The following is a 16,643-nucleotide window of genomic DNA, read 5'->3' as shown; positions in this document are numbered from 1 at the left end:
GAGTAATACAGTTTGAATGACATGCGAGCGATTTGTCTAAGATTGTTTCCATAAAGAGGTGAGCTGGGGTTTTGAAGAGTATGTTCTGGCAAATTTCTGCCTTCTCTGAACATTTGCCAATACTATTTCTGGAGTCGGAAAGAAACACATGAAAAAGATTTGGATCTTTCTAGGGGCATTATGCAATTAAAAGTTGTTGACGTACCTATTGTCAACAATTCCTAAAATATCTCCTTACCACAACAACTACTAATTTTCACGGGAATAGTGGAACCTCTCAGGGTAGTTCCGCCAACTCCCCAAACTTCATCAATTACTACCATCTCGGAAAAGAAAAAGAACAGCTCCGATTTTAGCAGTCCTCATTCACTCCTAATGTTTTAAATCTAACCTCTGGTAAAAATTAGGTTCGACTGTCCAACTGAGTTTGCTAGAGCCTTTCACAGAATAACCCTGACAAGCATTTCCACGTTTGGCTCCTATGCCTTCTTCTTACTCTCCAGCCAACTTAGGCCTTAGCCACCTTGAACTGCTACTTGCTCTTCTTGAACATGCTACCCATTTTCATGCTTCCATGAGGCCATTACCTCTGCCCAGAACTCCTCGCTGTTACTGCCTCTTTGATGAAATCCTTCTCATTCTTAAGGCCCAATTCAAACATTACTTCCCCTTGCATCTCTTGCCCAGATTTCTTTCTGGGCAGAACAAATCTCTTGCTCTTCTGTGTTTCCATGGAAATTTGCACATTTGGAACTGTTAGAAACTCTTAGGGTACAGTTTTATAGAAATTTGCAATTTTCAGGTTTAAGGCCTGATAGAAAATAAAGTTTTAGGGGGCAAGGTCAGAAGTGAGTCTCTTGCAAATATTTATATTTATTAAAATAAACAGTTTCAGCATACTTAAAAAGAGAAAATAGAAAAAAAACCCTCAAAACGCTTTAAGTTGGTGATAATGGGTATTACTATTCCCAGTTACCCTCCCTTGTTTGCTAGAAGCTTCTGAATCTCCCTTCCCTATAATCTCACATGTTACTGGTAAATTAACTTTGTTTCATTGTGAGTGATGTGCACACAACAAATATGTGTATGCTTTTCCTTTCTTTGGGTGGCTCTGCATTAGACATGATGGTTTCCACTTTATAACTTAGACGTATACGCCTCAGCCACCCAGGTCCCACTGACACCACTGAAATGACTCATTTGGATGCATGAGATGGAAAAAGATTTGGGGAACCCTACTATTCTTGGCTGACAATTCTCAAATATGCTCCCCAAGATCCAGAATGACACTGTGCTGTCTTAGAGCTGGTGCCTAGCGTCACTCTGTGCTAAAGCAGATATTGTCAGCTTGCTCCACACATCTCTGGCTTTCCTTCTCCTCACAGAAGTTGCCTGAGTACGGTTCTGGGGCCTGGCTTTCCTTTCTCTCCTCTTTCACGAAATTTTACTGCAAAAACCTCGCTTTTTTCTGCCATCTGCTTTACCAACCACATCTGAGTATTTTCTAACCTTAAGTTCTTTCCTTTTCTAATTATCCACATCAAGAATGATGACTGGGGTTGAATCTTTCCCAATTGGAAACTTAACCCCCTCCTACCCTCCCCCCGCACCATACACAAGAAACCTCTGTTATTTCTGACAAAAAGACCGCAAGACTGTTAATTCATTGAGGGTAAGGCTTACATCTTACTTGAATCCTTGACTCTCTGGCACTCGGAACCCATCGGTTCTGCCACTGAAATCTCTCTTGCTCGTGGGCCTCCTTTCCTTCCCACTGCCACCAGCAGGGCCTCCCTGACTGTCACTTAAGATTACTGCAGCTGCTTCCCGACAGGTCTTCCTGCTGCCAGCTTCACCGCCTTTCAAACCAAGAGACTGCCTTTCAAACCAAGAGACTATGAATTTGACCATGCTACTGTCAGGCTTAAAATTCTTCTGGGATTCCCTCTGACTCTTCTCTCCCTTTTTAGCCTCATCATGGGGCATGCCCTCACTTAACCCTTTGTTTTAGTCACCAAACTACTTGCAGTTTCCAAAATGCACCACGGCCTCTTAAAAGTGTCTCTGCTTGCAATGTTTTCTTCTCCTTTAATCCCTTAAGCATTCAGCCCTGTTATCCTCCCTGACTCTCCCCCCAAGGGCAGAAGGCAGCAAGCCTACCTCTTTGATTCTCTCTAGTGTGGCTCTAACACAAGTCACTCTTTACTTGGATGCTTCTCCAATTCAACTGTGACCTCCTTGAAGGTGGAGGTAAAGCCTTCCTTCATTCACCTTTCTAATTCTGACTCCCTACCTAGTGTTTACCACATAAATGCTCAATAGTGTTTGCTAAGTGAATGCTTGGCTGCATTAGAACGGTCAACATCTTCACTTACCTACTTATCTCTCATCTCATTGGCAAGATGCAAACCACCATAGCATTCATTCTTCCCCCATTGCATCCTGACTACATTACCCTCAACAGATGATGCAATCTACTTTGGCAGGTGTATTGGGAAGAGTTGGTTATAGATAGGGACTGGGGATGTCTATGCAGCCAAGTGACAGATACCACTTACAGATGCTTAAGGGAATCCAAGGATAGTTCTGTGAGACTGTTTAAGGTAAGTATGATAGAAGATTCATAGCTCTTGACAATTTCTATATACAGATTGGTTATATTTAAAATTTTTCTGTACCTTCATAAAGGAATTAAAAACAAATGAAATGGCTGTGAAGCTACTTTAATAATATACCAAGAGAATATAGGGCAAAGGGCTATGAAACTATAAAATCTAATACCATCTTTTGCTTATGATAGTTCTGGAATGTCATCATGTAAATCTTATTATTTTTGAAAACTAAGCTCTTTTATGAAATGGAAGTCCATCATCATGCAGAGTGGAATTGCACACCTTAGAACTCCATGATGAGTACTATGTACTCATTTGTAAAAACCAAGACATGAAAAGAAAATGATAGCATATTATAGCTTGGAAAATGGAACGTGAGCCACAAAACTTTAAGAGAGTCTTAATGCGATAAACAGTAAACTAATAATCATTCCTAGTTTCAAAGACAAACCTAATGAAGTTACTCCAAAGAGAGGCCCCGGCTGGAACGTTCTCTTCGATGCCTCTGGTACCCCATGGTTGGTCGTGGTCAGAGCAGAAGCCACTGCTATTGATGTCCCAATTACACCGAACAAGTTTTTAAAGCAGGAAACCAATTCTAGGCAAATACTCTTTCAAGGACATTCACTATAGATGAAGCTGTTCTGTCTGCAAATGCACACAACTGTTTTTATTTCTGCTGCTTTAAAAGTGTTTTCCTCACTTGATACGTTTATGTTGATGTCTACCAATGTATAAATTTACTTATACTGTGTGGAAATGCAATAGAAATGCCTGGTTGGGCGCCTGGGTGGCTCAGTTGGTTAAGCGTCTGACTCTTGATTTCGACTTAGGTCATGATCTCACAGTTTGTGAGTTTGAGCCCCATGTCGAGCTCTGCGCTGTGGTGGAGCCTTCTTGGGATTCCCTCTCTCACTTCCCTTTCCCGGCTCGTGCGCTTGCTCTCTCTCTCTCTCTCCCTCTCAAAATAAATAAACTGAAAAAAAAAAAGCCTAGTTAACTGGATTTCTCCTTTGCCATTGGTAAGGGAGCCAATGTTCTGCCCTTAGAGTAGGCATTGCAGTGTGGTGGTAAGCTTTGCTGTGCCAGAGGCAAAGGTCCCCAAATATAGCAATTTCAGAAAAGACCTTTACTTTATCGTTCTTATTTTATTTAAATAAGAAAATAAATGCAAAATTCCAGTGCTCAGATAGTGGGTGGACATTTAAAAAATAAAATATAGAAAATAAAAACATGTTAGAATATTAAAAGGGTACAGAAAGTAGAGCCTCTTTTCTCTACTCCAGGGCCTCTCTCAAAGGCAACTACTATCAATAGCTACAATGGTATCTTTAAATTGTTTAAACTGTGAACCTATTTAAGAAGTTTAATAAAAATATTGGCTAATATGGAACTAAACTTTATTAATTCAAAGTTACTTTATTTTGCCTGAAAAATAAAATTTAAAAAATTTAAGCATTTGAAAGCAGAGAGAGAATACAGATGTCAATAGGACATCAGAAGAGTAATTCAAGACTCCAATAGGGTTTCTTCATCAGCTCTGAGAGTTTTTTTTTAAATAATTTTTTAAAGTTTATTTATTTATTCTGAGACAGACAGGGAGAACATGAGCAGGGGAGGAACAGAGTGAGACAGAGACAGAGAGAGAGAGAGAGAGAGAGAGAGAGAGAGAGAGAGAGAGAGAATCCCAAGCAGGCTCTGCAGGGTCAGCATAGAGCCCGACGTGGGGCTCAAACTCACAAAACTGTGCGATGGTAACCTGAGACTGAGCCCAAATCAAGAGTGGGATGCTTAACTGACTGAGCCACCCAGGTGCCCCAGCTATGGGACAATTTTTACGTGTAGTCACACATAACACTTTTAGAGGGGCAGTCTGTCTGGCAACAGCATTTTTATATATCTGAACAGGATAATGATGTTTAAACACATATATAAAGAGAGTTGTTGATATCAATTCTCTATGAGAATATCTTACATGCTTTATGAATGTGTTCATTAAGCCTAGAATAAATGAATAAGTAGGCCTAAAATCTCAAGAAACAATAAGAATGGAGAAAGAGTGGGATTGGGGGAGGAGTGTCATACATTCTCAAATCTAATTTATTATAGATATATAGTTGACCCTTGAACAATATGGGTTTGAAATGTATGGGTCCAACTTACATGCAGTTTTTTTTCAAAGAATACAGTAAGTACAGTGCTGTAAATGTATTTTTTCTTCCTTATGATTTTCTTAAGAACATTTTTCTCTACCTTACTTTATTTTGAGAACACAGTAATAATACATATAGCATACAAAATATGTGTTAATCAACTGTTTATGTTACTGATAAGTCTTCTGGTCAACAGTAGGCTGTTAATAGTCAAGTTTTAGAGGGAGTAAAAGTTATATGTGGATTTTTGACTGCATGCTTGGTGTTGGTGCCACGAATCCCCATATTGTTCAATGTCTCTTTTATTAAGGAAAAACAAACAAACAAACAAACAACTCAGGGGCTTCTAGGTGGCTCGGTCGGTTGAGTGTCTGACTTCAGCTCATGATCTCATTCATGGCTTATGAGTTTGAGCTCTGCATCAGGCTCTCGGCTGTCAGCACAGAGCCTACTTCAGATCCTCTGGCCCTCTCTGCACCTCCCCCACTCATGCTCTCTCTCTCAAAAATAAATAAACATTAAAAAAAAAGAAAAAACTGAAAAGAATATTTTCTGTGTGTGTGCAATAACACATAGAATCATAGGAAAAGATCTAGAAGGATTTAACAATGGTTATTTCTGGATGGTGAAATTGTAAGTGTTCTGCCTTTTTGCTAATTTACTTTAAAAATGAATGGGACATTATTTTTCATTTTGTAAATGCATCATAAAGAAATCCTACATATAAAACCTTTTTAATCTCCTCAAGTTTTTTATTCCACTTGGCTAATACAAATAAATGATTGGTAGATTATAATTTGCCAGTGACAAATAGGCAGTAAATGCTTTGGAAAAAAAGATGCTAGCTTAAGAACAAATTAAGCAGCATTAAAAAAGAAATGAACAGGGCGCCTGGGTGGCTCAGTCAGTTGAGCGTCTGACTTCAGCTCATGTCATGATCTCACAGTTTGTGGGTTCGAGCCCCATGTCGGGCTCTGTGCTGACAGCTCAGAGCCTGGAGCCTGCTTCGGATTCTGTGTCTCCCTCTCTCTCTGACCCTTCCCAACTCACGTTCTATTTCTCTCTCAAAAATAAATAAACATTAAAAAAATTTTTTTTAAAGGAAATCAACAGAGTTGAGGACAAAGAATTTAGAGTAAGGAGGATGATCATTTCAATATTTTGTAGATGTGTGTCTCCTAGGGAAGACAGGGAGAGAAAAACACGTAACAATAACTTCAGAGGGTAGAGATAATTTCTCTAATGTTTTATTTATTTAAAAATGACCACAACCTTTGAGAAGATTTCATAAATTAGTTTTGTGTTCCAAATCAGGAAAGGATAATGGCTAGTATGTTTTTTATATATGGCAGCCAAATAAAGTTTTCAAATTTATTTTTATTTTTCTAAATGAATTACCTAGTGTTTTATTTCATGATCCTTCACTATGTCAAAAAACAAAACAAAACAACAAAGAACCAAGAGAAAACTTAACTGGGAAATGAAGAGGTCTCTAAAATGATCTCTGTATGCCAAAAGTCTATGTTAATCTACTTTTTGACTCATTTTTCTTTGTGAAATATCATTGGGGGCCAGCCCCCTCCCCCCTACCTGAATCTTTCATAACTCTGTGAAGAATTTGTGCATTATACATGTAGGACATCATAGTCAATAATGATTCCAAGGTGCTTACCTCAAATCTTAAGGCCCTTTTAAACCAATTTCATTAATTTTCAGTATCCAAAGAGTAACTGATTTAAAATTACCTATAATTTGCATATCAATGTGCTTATTTTAGTCTTTATATTACAGCTCTAATCTTGGTTAGCTTTTTTTTTTTTTTTTAACGTTATTTATCTTTGAGAGAGACAGAGAGACAGAGAGACACAGAGACAGAGCACGAGCACGGGAGGGGCAGAGAGAGAGGGAGACAGAATCCGAAGCAGGCTCCAGACTCTAAGCTGTCAACACAGAGCCCGACGTGGGGCTCGAACCCACAAACTGTGAAATAATGACCTGAGCTGATGTCAGACACTTAACCCACTGAGCCACCCAGGTGCCCCAACCCTAACCCCACTGCCAATTAGCTTTCTAATCTTAGGGAAGTGACATAACCTTTCTGTGTCTTAAATTCCTCATCTACAAAATGTAATACTAATATTATACGTATACATAAAACATTACCTATTATGGGTTTGTTATGAAGATTATCTAAATTCATGTAAAATGAGTGCTTGGGAATGTGCTGGGCATGTAGTTATCTATAAGTTGCTTGTATTACCATCATCATTATTGTTATTAATTAAGATGTTCACAGGTAGAGTATACTCTCCTGTGAATTTATGAAATGACAATTCTCTCATCTTAAGAAATGTCAAATTGAAAGTGGCATACATATTTAAGATAAAATATTATACAAGTCACTTAAAATTATGTTACAAAAAATAAGATTTTTTTTCTTCCTTTAAAACAAATGTTTTCCTGCATGTTAGAGTTCATAAATTGCTCTGAAACACACTTTTAAATTAAGAAGAACTAATGCACTAGCTGTATGTTTACTCTCAGATAAAAGAAACTTCAGAAATAAAAGCTCATTTTAGGGAAAAACAAGAAAACTTTACTTTGAAATTTATTACCTATCTCTACTACAGTAGATAATCGATCCGCCTTTGGTTGGATGTTTGGACCTAATTATGTGTGTTTGCACTCATTTCCGCCCCCACCCCCCACGACATTTGAAACTCAATAGCTCAGATTATTTTTAAAGAGCTCAGATTTTAACCCAAATCTTCCTATCTCTGCCTAAATTTCTCCCAGTGTGCCTCCTTATTCGGCTGTGTTTGCCATCTCTTTGGCCTATCCTATCTCGTATATTAGAAACTGAAAAGGGAACAGTAAAAAAGAATCTCAGGAAGTACCAGTGGGAAGAGGCCAATGTAGTGTGGGAGTCTAGGTGGCCAATTCTGATCTCAGCACTAAGAAGTGGGAGTGTGTTGTAGATTAGGAAGAAGAGCTGCGTTATGGCACGCCCGAGCTAGGTAAAATAACCACCTGGTAAGACTCAGCCTAAAAGTAGTGGGTTTAGCAAAGGTTTAGTAAAGAAGGTAAGTCATATTCACCTCATAATATGACACTAGGCCTTTTAAGAATGTCCAGAGACCTGTGAGATAGGTACTATCACTGTACTCTTTAGGAGAACAAAAGGGGAAGTGACAGCATCTCTTCTGGGAACTCACTAAAGATCACTAATTGGACACCACCAAACAGCCAAAGTATATCCTGATTTCAGCTGAGGAAGAAGGTGCTGTAGAAGACTGTAACAACAGCGGTCATCTCTGCCCAGGTGAAAACTTCCTTCTACAATTTTTGCCATACCTCTCTTTTTAGTTATATACAGTGGGTGGCCAGTTATTCTTCCATCCCCAACTTGAATGTGAATGTGAACACCCTATTCGGACTCAGTGGAATTTTGGTCCTAACCAATAAACACTATGATTGGATTAGAGAACAAGAAAATTAAGAGGCTGTAGCAAGAATTTTTCATTTGGGGCAAAAGGATATTAACAATAAGTAAAACATTTTGTCTTTCTTTCTTCAGAACAGAAACCCATTGTGGAGCTTCTTCACTGACATAGTATATATGCAGAGGTGGGCAGGAGCTGGTTTAGCAAAAAGTCTAGTGAAGTACGAGCTTTAGTAAAAGGTCTAGGGAATTAGTACGAGGTTTAGCAAAAGGTCTAGAAAAGTCAAAGCAAATCATAAGACTGCATGGGGACAACTTTAAATCTTCAGAGGGCTATGTGATTATTATTAACAGTGTGTTACTCTAGAGAGAAAAAGGAAACATTAGCATCACTCCTTTCTTATTCATTTTTGTTTTTCCAACGAGAGAAAAATAAGATTACGTTAAAATGCAAAGGATGTTAGAATAGGAAGGAATCTTATTAATAAAGTTAACCTTATTAACTTTATGAAAAGGACCTTATATTCTAGCCTCACTAGGACAGTCTTATTTTATACCTCTTTTTACAGAGCTATTATTAACAGAACCCCCTTCCATTGTTAAACATGTACTCATTAGATAAGTTATATGGTTATGCTGTCTATAATAAAATGCCCTCATTTTACCAACAGGCCAAAAATCTGTTTCTCCGTCACTGACCAACCACACAGGTTGAATATATAACTGCTGAGCTCCCAGGCCATTGCTTCATCACTTTACCATTCTCCTCTATCAACGTATAGGACTGACTGTTCAGTAGAAACAGACATATGGAAGCTGTGGATTTCAGTTAGAGGGCAACAAAATGACATAGCTACTTTAGAGCTGCCTGAGTCACTGCAATTTACCAACGTGGAAACAATGCCCTGAATGTCAAACTGTGGTCTACTGCTAACTCCACCACAAGGGAAAATCCACTCATCCTCCACATCTCTGAGTCTACTGTTAGCTACATGCAGTGGGTGGACAGCTAGATGTTTCCATCCCCATGTCAGGCATGAGCATGACCATCTCGTTTCTAGGCTCAAAATACTGTTTCCACTCACAAGTACTAGAGTTGGAATTAACTTGCCATGAAGAATTTTTTCAGTTTAGAAGTGAGAACTGTAATGCATAAGTTAAATCATTTTATCTGTCTTCCTTAGAAACTTAAAATGCTCTCTATTTCCTTTTGATTGATCTTACCAACTGATGTCTATTTTAATTTTTATTTCAAGTTGTACAAGTGTACAAAAGATGTTATTTTAAAATCATAAGCCTCGTTTCCATGAAGCCAGAACTCTATAGAAATTTGCTAGTGGTAAAAAAACAACAACAAACCCATCTTATTTCCAATTGGAAAAAAAAGATCCAGTTTATAAAAAGGGAAGTAAAAAACATGAGTGCTTACAGAGGTTTCCATATTAAAGATAATTTCCTGAACTCTAACATAGAAGGTATGCTTTTAAATTAGCAAACGAGCTTCAAAATGCCTACAAACACTGCTAATCAATCAGTAAAACAATAGTTTAGAGAAAATTGTTTGTATTAGCAACTTAGTGATTAGTGACACCAAATCACTCCTTTCAAAAAGAAAAATTTACTCACTCATTAATAATATAAACCAATTCACCGATAATTTCAAACATAACTGCATCTTGTGCTTTTACCACAAAAGGGAAATATTTGTTTCTCTTTAAGAATCCTTGAAGAAACTGTTAAAGCTTTAACCACTTATTTTTATTGGTACTTATCCTGACAAGTTTTTATAATAACTTCAAAGAAGAAATAAATAAGGATGATATTTAAACTTAGGATGTAAATGTATATATGTGTGTGTGTATAGATGGACTAATCATCAATTTATATTTAACAATTTTTTCTAAGGAGGGTAGAGAGTACCTCCTGTATGAGATTAAATTTAAATAATAATTTAAAAGTAATTATTGTCCCTTAAGAATTATGGTAATTAACTATTTTTTATAGACAAAGGTGGCATTAAATGCATTATCAATTAAGTGATACGTATCTAAAACTGTTGAATTTTCACTGACTTAATTACTAGTAAACTACATCAACAATCATTCTGGTAAACAACATATTTGCAAGAATTGTCTACTAAGGTTAAGTACGTAGTCTACAATTACAAAATAAAAGGCAACTGGCCTACATGAAACAAACCCACTTGTTTTCACTACCTCTTTCATCCATTGAGCTGAAATAAGTAACCAACATTCTCTTCAGTTAATATGATTATAAATTTAGAAAACTATCATAACAGAAAAATATATGGTGACACAAATAAGAACATCTTAACTAAATACATATTAGCCCTTTAAGTAGTTTCCATGTTTGTGCAATGATTTTGCACTAGACTAGGAAATAATGAGAGTCATAGTAATTCAACAAAAGGACAGAGACTGTTAAAGAAACAAATATTTCCCTTTATTTGATTACATTACATCTACTCATGGGATATTCAAAGTAATTGAAATTCTCAATTTACAGGCCTACAAATAATGCTATTTAACTGAAATCCAGTCAGCAAATAGCAACACGCATTTGAAAAGTTTACTCATGGAATTTCCACACCAGGTCAGTTTAGCAGCATGTAACAGTAGATTCAGAATTGTCACCATTTAAGAATCAGAACAGTAACCCTCAAGAGTATTTTATCAATAATTAGTTTGCCTTACTCCTTTGCCAGATGCACATTGGTCGGTTTTGCTCCAATAGGTATCCCATATTTGTGCAAAGTGTTAATCAAAATCTCCCTCATTTCGTTGTTGTAGGAATCAAAGTCAAACACATTCCGAACCACACTGGAGAGACCTTCCGTGGGAAATTTCTGTATTAAAAAAAAATTTCCTTATTACACATGTGATAAAATATACAGTATTATAAAAATTTATAAAACTGATAGAACAATAATGATCAAATAAACTTTAACAGATGTTTACTAGCCTGGTCAGATAATTAGATAGGAGGTAATATATACATTTTCTTTTTAATGTTTGCTGTGATCTTGGTATTTTCCTTTTCAAATAAATATTAGAATTTGAAGGGGAACAGTTCTTTCCCTCAAATGTTAAATCAGTGCTCAGATCCTGTTTGGTGACTTCCATTGCTTTCTGAAACCTCCGGCCTTTAAAATGAGTAGCAGATTGACCAAAGTAAAAAAAAAAAATGCTATTTACATAGATAGAGCAAAGTGTTGAATATCTGTACAGAAGTATTTAGAGAAGTCACAGGTCTATGAATAAATGAAAGAATAGACAAAGGAGCAAGAAAAGAAGGGAAGAAGAATATAAAAAGTACAGTGAATAAAGAAACCAAATGGCAGAGGGAAAGAAATATTACTAACAGCTACATTTACACTGGTTGTGCACTCTGGGTCCCTTGTTGGCTGTGTCTTGATTTTCTTTAGGCACTGGGGTCTGAGCTGGACTTTTCATGGTTTTAATACGCAGAATAAAGCTTTCTATTTCCCTTTCTAGATTTTCCTTAGCGAGTTGAGGATGGGTCAGAGGTCAAGAGTCATTAGGTTGTGACTTTTAGCTTAAAGACCATTATTTGTTATAAAAGTAGACCTGACCTGGGTTTTTTGTTTTCTTTACGAAGGTGGACCATATATTGTACACAGCTACAAAGAATTACATTCTCCTGCCCATTTATTCTATCTTATAAAACTTTCTTACAGTATTTACAGGCATATAATAAATACTGTTCTTACTGTGTTTTCTATATTCACATCTTTTGTTTTCAAAATGAAAATATTTTTCACTCAGATACCTCATGCTTGTTGTATCAAGTCAAATAGTGGTAAAGTTTCCCTGCTTGTCTCATTCTGTCTTCCCTCACCCCCCAAAAAACCTCCACCAAATTTCCTAGCTCCTTGGTAATGGCCATGGCACAGACCTTCACTTACATCAATTCAAAGGCTTAAACATAAAATGTTCATCAGTCTTCCAGATTTAAAATTTAGATTACAAATACTTCTTATTATATCACCTAAATTGGTATTATATTTTAGAAATTAAAAGACTTGGTATAAATTAAGCAGTCTAAAAAAAAAAAAAGAAGACTGATAGTTTCTTTTAAATCTTTATGCACAGGCACGTGCCATACCTGTAAATGCTTCACTATGTTGACGACTTCTCTGGTAGAATAAGGATAATTAATAGTCCCCTGGTCAGCTAAACTCCTCAGTTCTCCAAAGGCAGCCACGAGCTTCTGAAGGATGGTCTCAGGCACATCTGGTCCATATTGCCTGAGCATTTCAAGCTCTGAATGGGGTTTGGGATTATCAACTGCATGGCAGCTAAAGATATCACCTGTAAGAAAAAAAAAGATTCACATTCAGTATGCAAGTAATCCATTATAATGCCATAGGAGATACAGAATGGTCATTTAAAGAGACCTTGGTTGTTCATCAAAGCACTTCTATTTTTAAATATATAAAACTGCACAGAAAGCCCGTCCAATGATAGAACGGTACAGAGAAGAAATGACTAGAACAAAAGAAAAGGAAACTGACAGATGTGTGATTTATTCTTCATAGATTTCTGTTAAAAATTATATAATATTTAAATACAATTTCACTGGGAGATGCTCAAATATAAAAGCCAAAAATAGAGAGGCCTGTGTCTCTGCCAATCCCACTCCTTTCCCCCACAGGCACCCAATATTGACAGTTCAGTATTTGTTCTTCTATAACTGCATTAGTCTTTTTAAAAATACATGGGACGCCTGGGTGGCGCAGTCGGTTAAGCATCAGACTCTTGATCTCACCTCAGGTCATGACCTCACAGTTCATGAGTTCCAGTCCCACATCCTGCTCTGCACTAATGGTGTGGAGACTGCTTGGGATTTTGTCTCCCATTCTCTCTGCCCCTCCCCCTCTTGTGCACACGCATGTGTGCATGTCTTCTCCTTCTCTCTCTCTCTCTCTCTCAAAATAAATAAATTAATTAAAAAATACATACATACAAACACAATTTTGGTGATTTATTCATTTTCTATTAATTGGAAAATACTCTTCATACAGTTCTGGAACTGTATGAAAATACTCTTCATACAGTTCTGGAATTTTTAATTTTAACACATGTTGAACATTTTCAGAAATGACATACATCTATCTCATATGCATGTTTCTTTATGTATACCAAGATGGGGGAATTAGTATCACTGCTCTATACCCAATTTATATCTTGCGCAGATTTCTAGAACTTACACAAAATATTTCAACCATAATTTAGGCAACTGAAATTATACTAGTACCATATAATCTATGCTCAAGAGAGATGGGTTTCTCATATTAAAAGTTCATGTAATTCTACTGATGCACAAACCAAGAGATTGGGGGCCGAAGGAAGTTAAAGTAAATAGCTTTGCATTATTTAATATGATCATTTTATGTTTTTTAAGTTTATTTATTTATTTATTTTGAGAGAGAGAGAGAGAGAGAGAGCGTGTGCACACATACATGTAAGTCAGGGAGGTGCAGAGAGAGAGGGAGAGGGAGAATTCCAAGCAGGCTCCATGCTGTCAGTGCAGAGCTGACACAGGGCTTGATCCCATGAATCATGACATCATGACTTAGGCTGAAATTAAGCCACCCAGGTGCTTAACTGATTAAGCCACCCAGGTTCCCCAATATGTTCATTTTAGAAAGAACTTTCTAGTTCTCAAAAATCATTCAAATCATAATTTATCATTATTACATATTTATAAAAGTAACTGAATAAAACACAAGCCATGATAACTTCAAGCTTGTAGCTCATAGACTAAACCTGTTTAAACACAAACACAAAGTATATTTTTTTGCTGAAGATCAAATGTAACATGAATGTAAAATGATAATTAACCACTCATTCATTCATTCATTCATCAAGTAATTATTATTATTTTTTCATCAAGTAATTATTAAGTATCTTCCATGAGCCAAGTACTACTCTAGCTATTTTATATACATCAGTGATCAAAAACACAGAAGTTCCTGTCCTCATGAAGTTTATGTTCTGGCAATGAACAGAAAGTATAAATATTAGAAACCATTTGTTTCAGAGAAGAAAAAAGTCATACTATAGGATATCAGAAATGGTAATGATGGTGGAGGTGAGTCAGGTAGTCCTTGTGGAGAAGGTAACATCTGAGCAAATGCAGCTATTGGTGGGGAAAGAGCACTTCAGGCAGAGGGTACAGCTAAAGTGAAGACCCCAAGGCAAGCATACTTCATATGTTCAAGGAAGACACAGGAGAACAGAATGGCTGAAAAAGAATGAGTGACGGGAAGAGCATCATAGAATAGAACCGACATGAAGTCATGGAGATAAGAGGATGTGGGAGACATATTGAATGCTCTTCTGTATAAATTCTACACAGGTACAAACATATTCATATATACATATCCCTCTTGCCTTTTGGTTTTTTAACTAATTCAAATGGTAGACTACTCTTCTGACTTATTATTTCACTTAATATATTTTAAAGATTTTTTTTTTTTGATCAGCATAGGTAAACTTACCCCATTCTTTTTTAAACTGCTGCATAGCACCCTAGTGTGTGGACAGCACAGAGTTTCTTTATCCAGTCCCATTTGGATGGACATTTGGGTTGTTTCCATTGTTTTGCTACCATAAACAATGCCATATTGCCTATCTTTGTATTTCAATCATTGCATGGGTGAATTCTCTTGAAAAAATTCACTGATACAGAATTGCTAGATCAAAAATCCTACTGAGCCTGCTCCATGTTGAGTATGAAAATTACTGGTATCTAGAATCACCTACTTGCCATAGAGAAGTGAATTCCTTCTTAAAGGCTCTTGTTGATGAAGTCTGTCCCAGGGCCTCTCTGATCCGTGTTAATCAGTCTCCTCAGAGCTGGTCTCCAACTCTTTCGTACTTACAGGGATGTGACAAAAACCAAACACTGAAAATCATTTCTGATTTTGTGTTTTATTCTAAGAGACCCCAAGCAACAAACATAGTATAACTGTTTGAGCAGTTACAGGCTCTGGAATCAGACAGACTTAGATATGAAGCCCAATTCTCATATTCATTGTGTAAGTGACTCCAGAAAAGGTGACTCTCTCTGAATATCTGATGTTCTCCTTCTCTCAAAAGGAGATAACACATACTCTCACAAGGTGTTTGCGATGATGACACAGCACATGGTGGCATTCAGTGACAGCCACCTCATACTGTTACTAAGACAATATTATTATTGTTATTGCTATTGTTTTTGTTATTGTTATCATTATTATTTTACCTAAAGTGCCGAAGAAATCATTGCCTAAGAAAGGAAATCCAGGTCTGTTGGCCAGAACAATCATTCTAAAATCAGGATGAATCACAATAACGTTTTCTCTTCCATTGACATTAGCAGAATCTGAAAAACATAATTTCTCCTTAGTCTTTATTGATATTTAATAATTCTTAAGAATTTCGTTACAGCATTTAAAATAATATAAGTAGTCAATTAAAAAAAACCCTAAAAGGGGCGCCTGGGTGGCGCAGTCGGTTAAGCGTCCGACTTCAGCCAGGTCACGATCTCGCGGTCCGTGAGTTCGAGCCCCGCGTCAGGCTCTGGGCTGATGGCTCGGAGCCTGGAGCCTGTTTCCGATTCTGTGTCTCCCTCTCTCTCTGCCCCTCCCCCGTTCATGCTCTGTCTCTCTCTGTCCCAAAAATAAAAAAAATAAAAAACGTTGAAAAAAAAAATTAAAAAAAAACAAAAACAAAAACAAAAAAAACCCTAAAAGGGGCGCCGGGGTGGCTCAATCGGTTGAGCGTCCGACTTCGGCTCAGGTCACGATCTCGTGGTCCATGAGTTCGAGCCCCGCGTCAGGCTCTGGGCTGATGGCTCAGAGCCTGGAGCCTGCTTCCGATTCTGTCTCTCCCTCTCTCTCTGCCCCTCCCCCGTTCATGCTCTGTCTCTCTCTGTCTCAAAAATAAATAAATGTTAAAAAAAAATTAAAAAAAAAAAAAACCTAAAAATCTGGTTGTGTCAATTTCGTTATGGGGAAAAAAAAACTTCCTTGAGAAAGTTTGCTTAAGAACAGAACACTGATTACGCATATACTGAATTTTACAGGAACTTATATTTTTATGTAAATTCAATGTAAATCTAAAAAGCAAACTTGCCCAAATATTATCTTACAGTATTTAAACTTGGCTTGAGATACATTATTCCTTAAAAAAAAAAAAAAAAAAAGAGGTAAGAATCTATAACGAAGGATAATCCAAAGGATACCCAAAAGATAATCCAAACATCCTTCTATTTTCATCAAATCAGTAGCTGCATCACTTTGCTAACAGCCTGCCATCATGCAGCTAGGAAGTGATTCCTGGTTTAGACTATGTGCCCTGAAACTTAACACAGAATAAAGGTCTTGAACACCTAGTCAGCTCATTCGTG

General features: G+C 37.0%; 1 protein-coding gene across 2 annotated transcripts in view; it reads right to left on the bottom strand.

Moving 5' to 3' along the window:
• The window catches only part of VWA8 (von Willebrand factor A domain containing 8), a 358,377-nt gene that overhangs the window by 128,690 nt on the left and 213,044 nt on the right, over positions 1–16,643 (bottom strand). For both annotated transcript variants that reach the window (XM_049647001.1, XM_049647002.1), the window contains exons 24-26: positions 15,498–15,617; positions 12,354–12,559; positions 10,922–11,073 (exon numbers count right to left, since the gene is read on the bottom strand). In XM_049647001.1, coding sequence (XP_049502958.1) covers positions 10,922–11,073; positions 12,354–12,559; positions 15,498–15,617 — 478 coding nt within the window. The remainder of the gene's footprint in view (positions 1–10,921; positions 11,074–12,353; positions 12,560–15,497; positions 15,618–16,643) is intronic.

The sequence above is a fragment of the Panthera uncia genome (assembly GCF_023721935.1).
Source record: "Panthera uncia isolate 11264 chromosome A1 unlocalized genomic scaffold, Puncia_PCG_1.0 HiC_scaffold_16, whole genome shotgun sequence".
NCBI lineage: Eukaryota > Metazoa > Chordata > Mammalia > Carnivora > Felidae > Panthera > Panthera uncia.
This window is presented reverse-complemented; position numbering and strand designations above follow the sequence as displayed.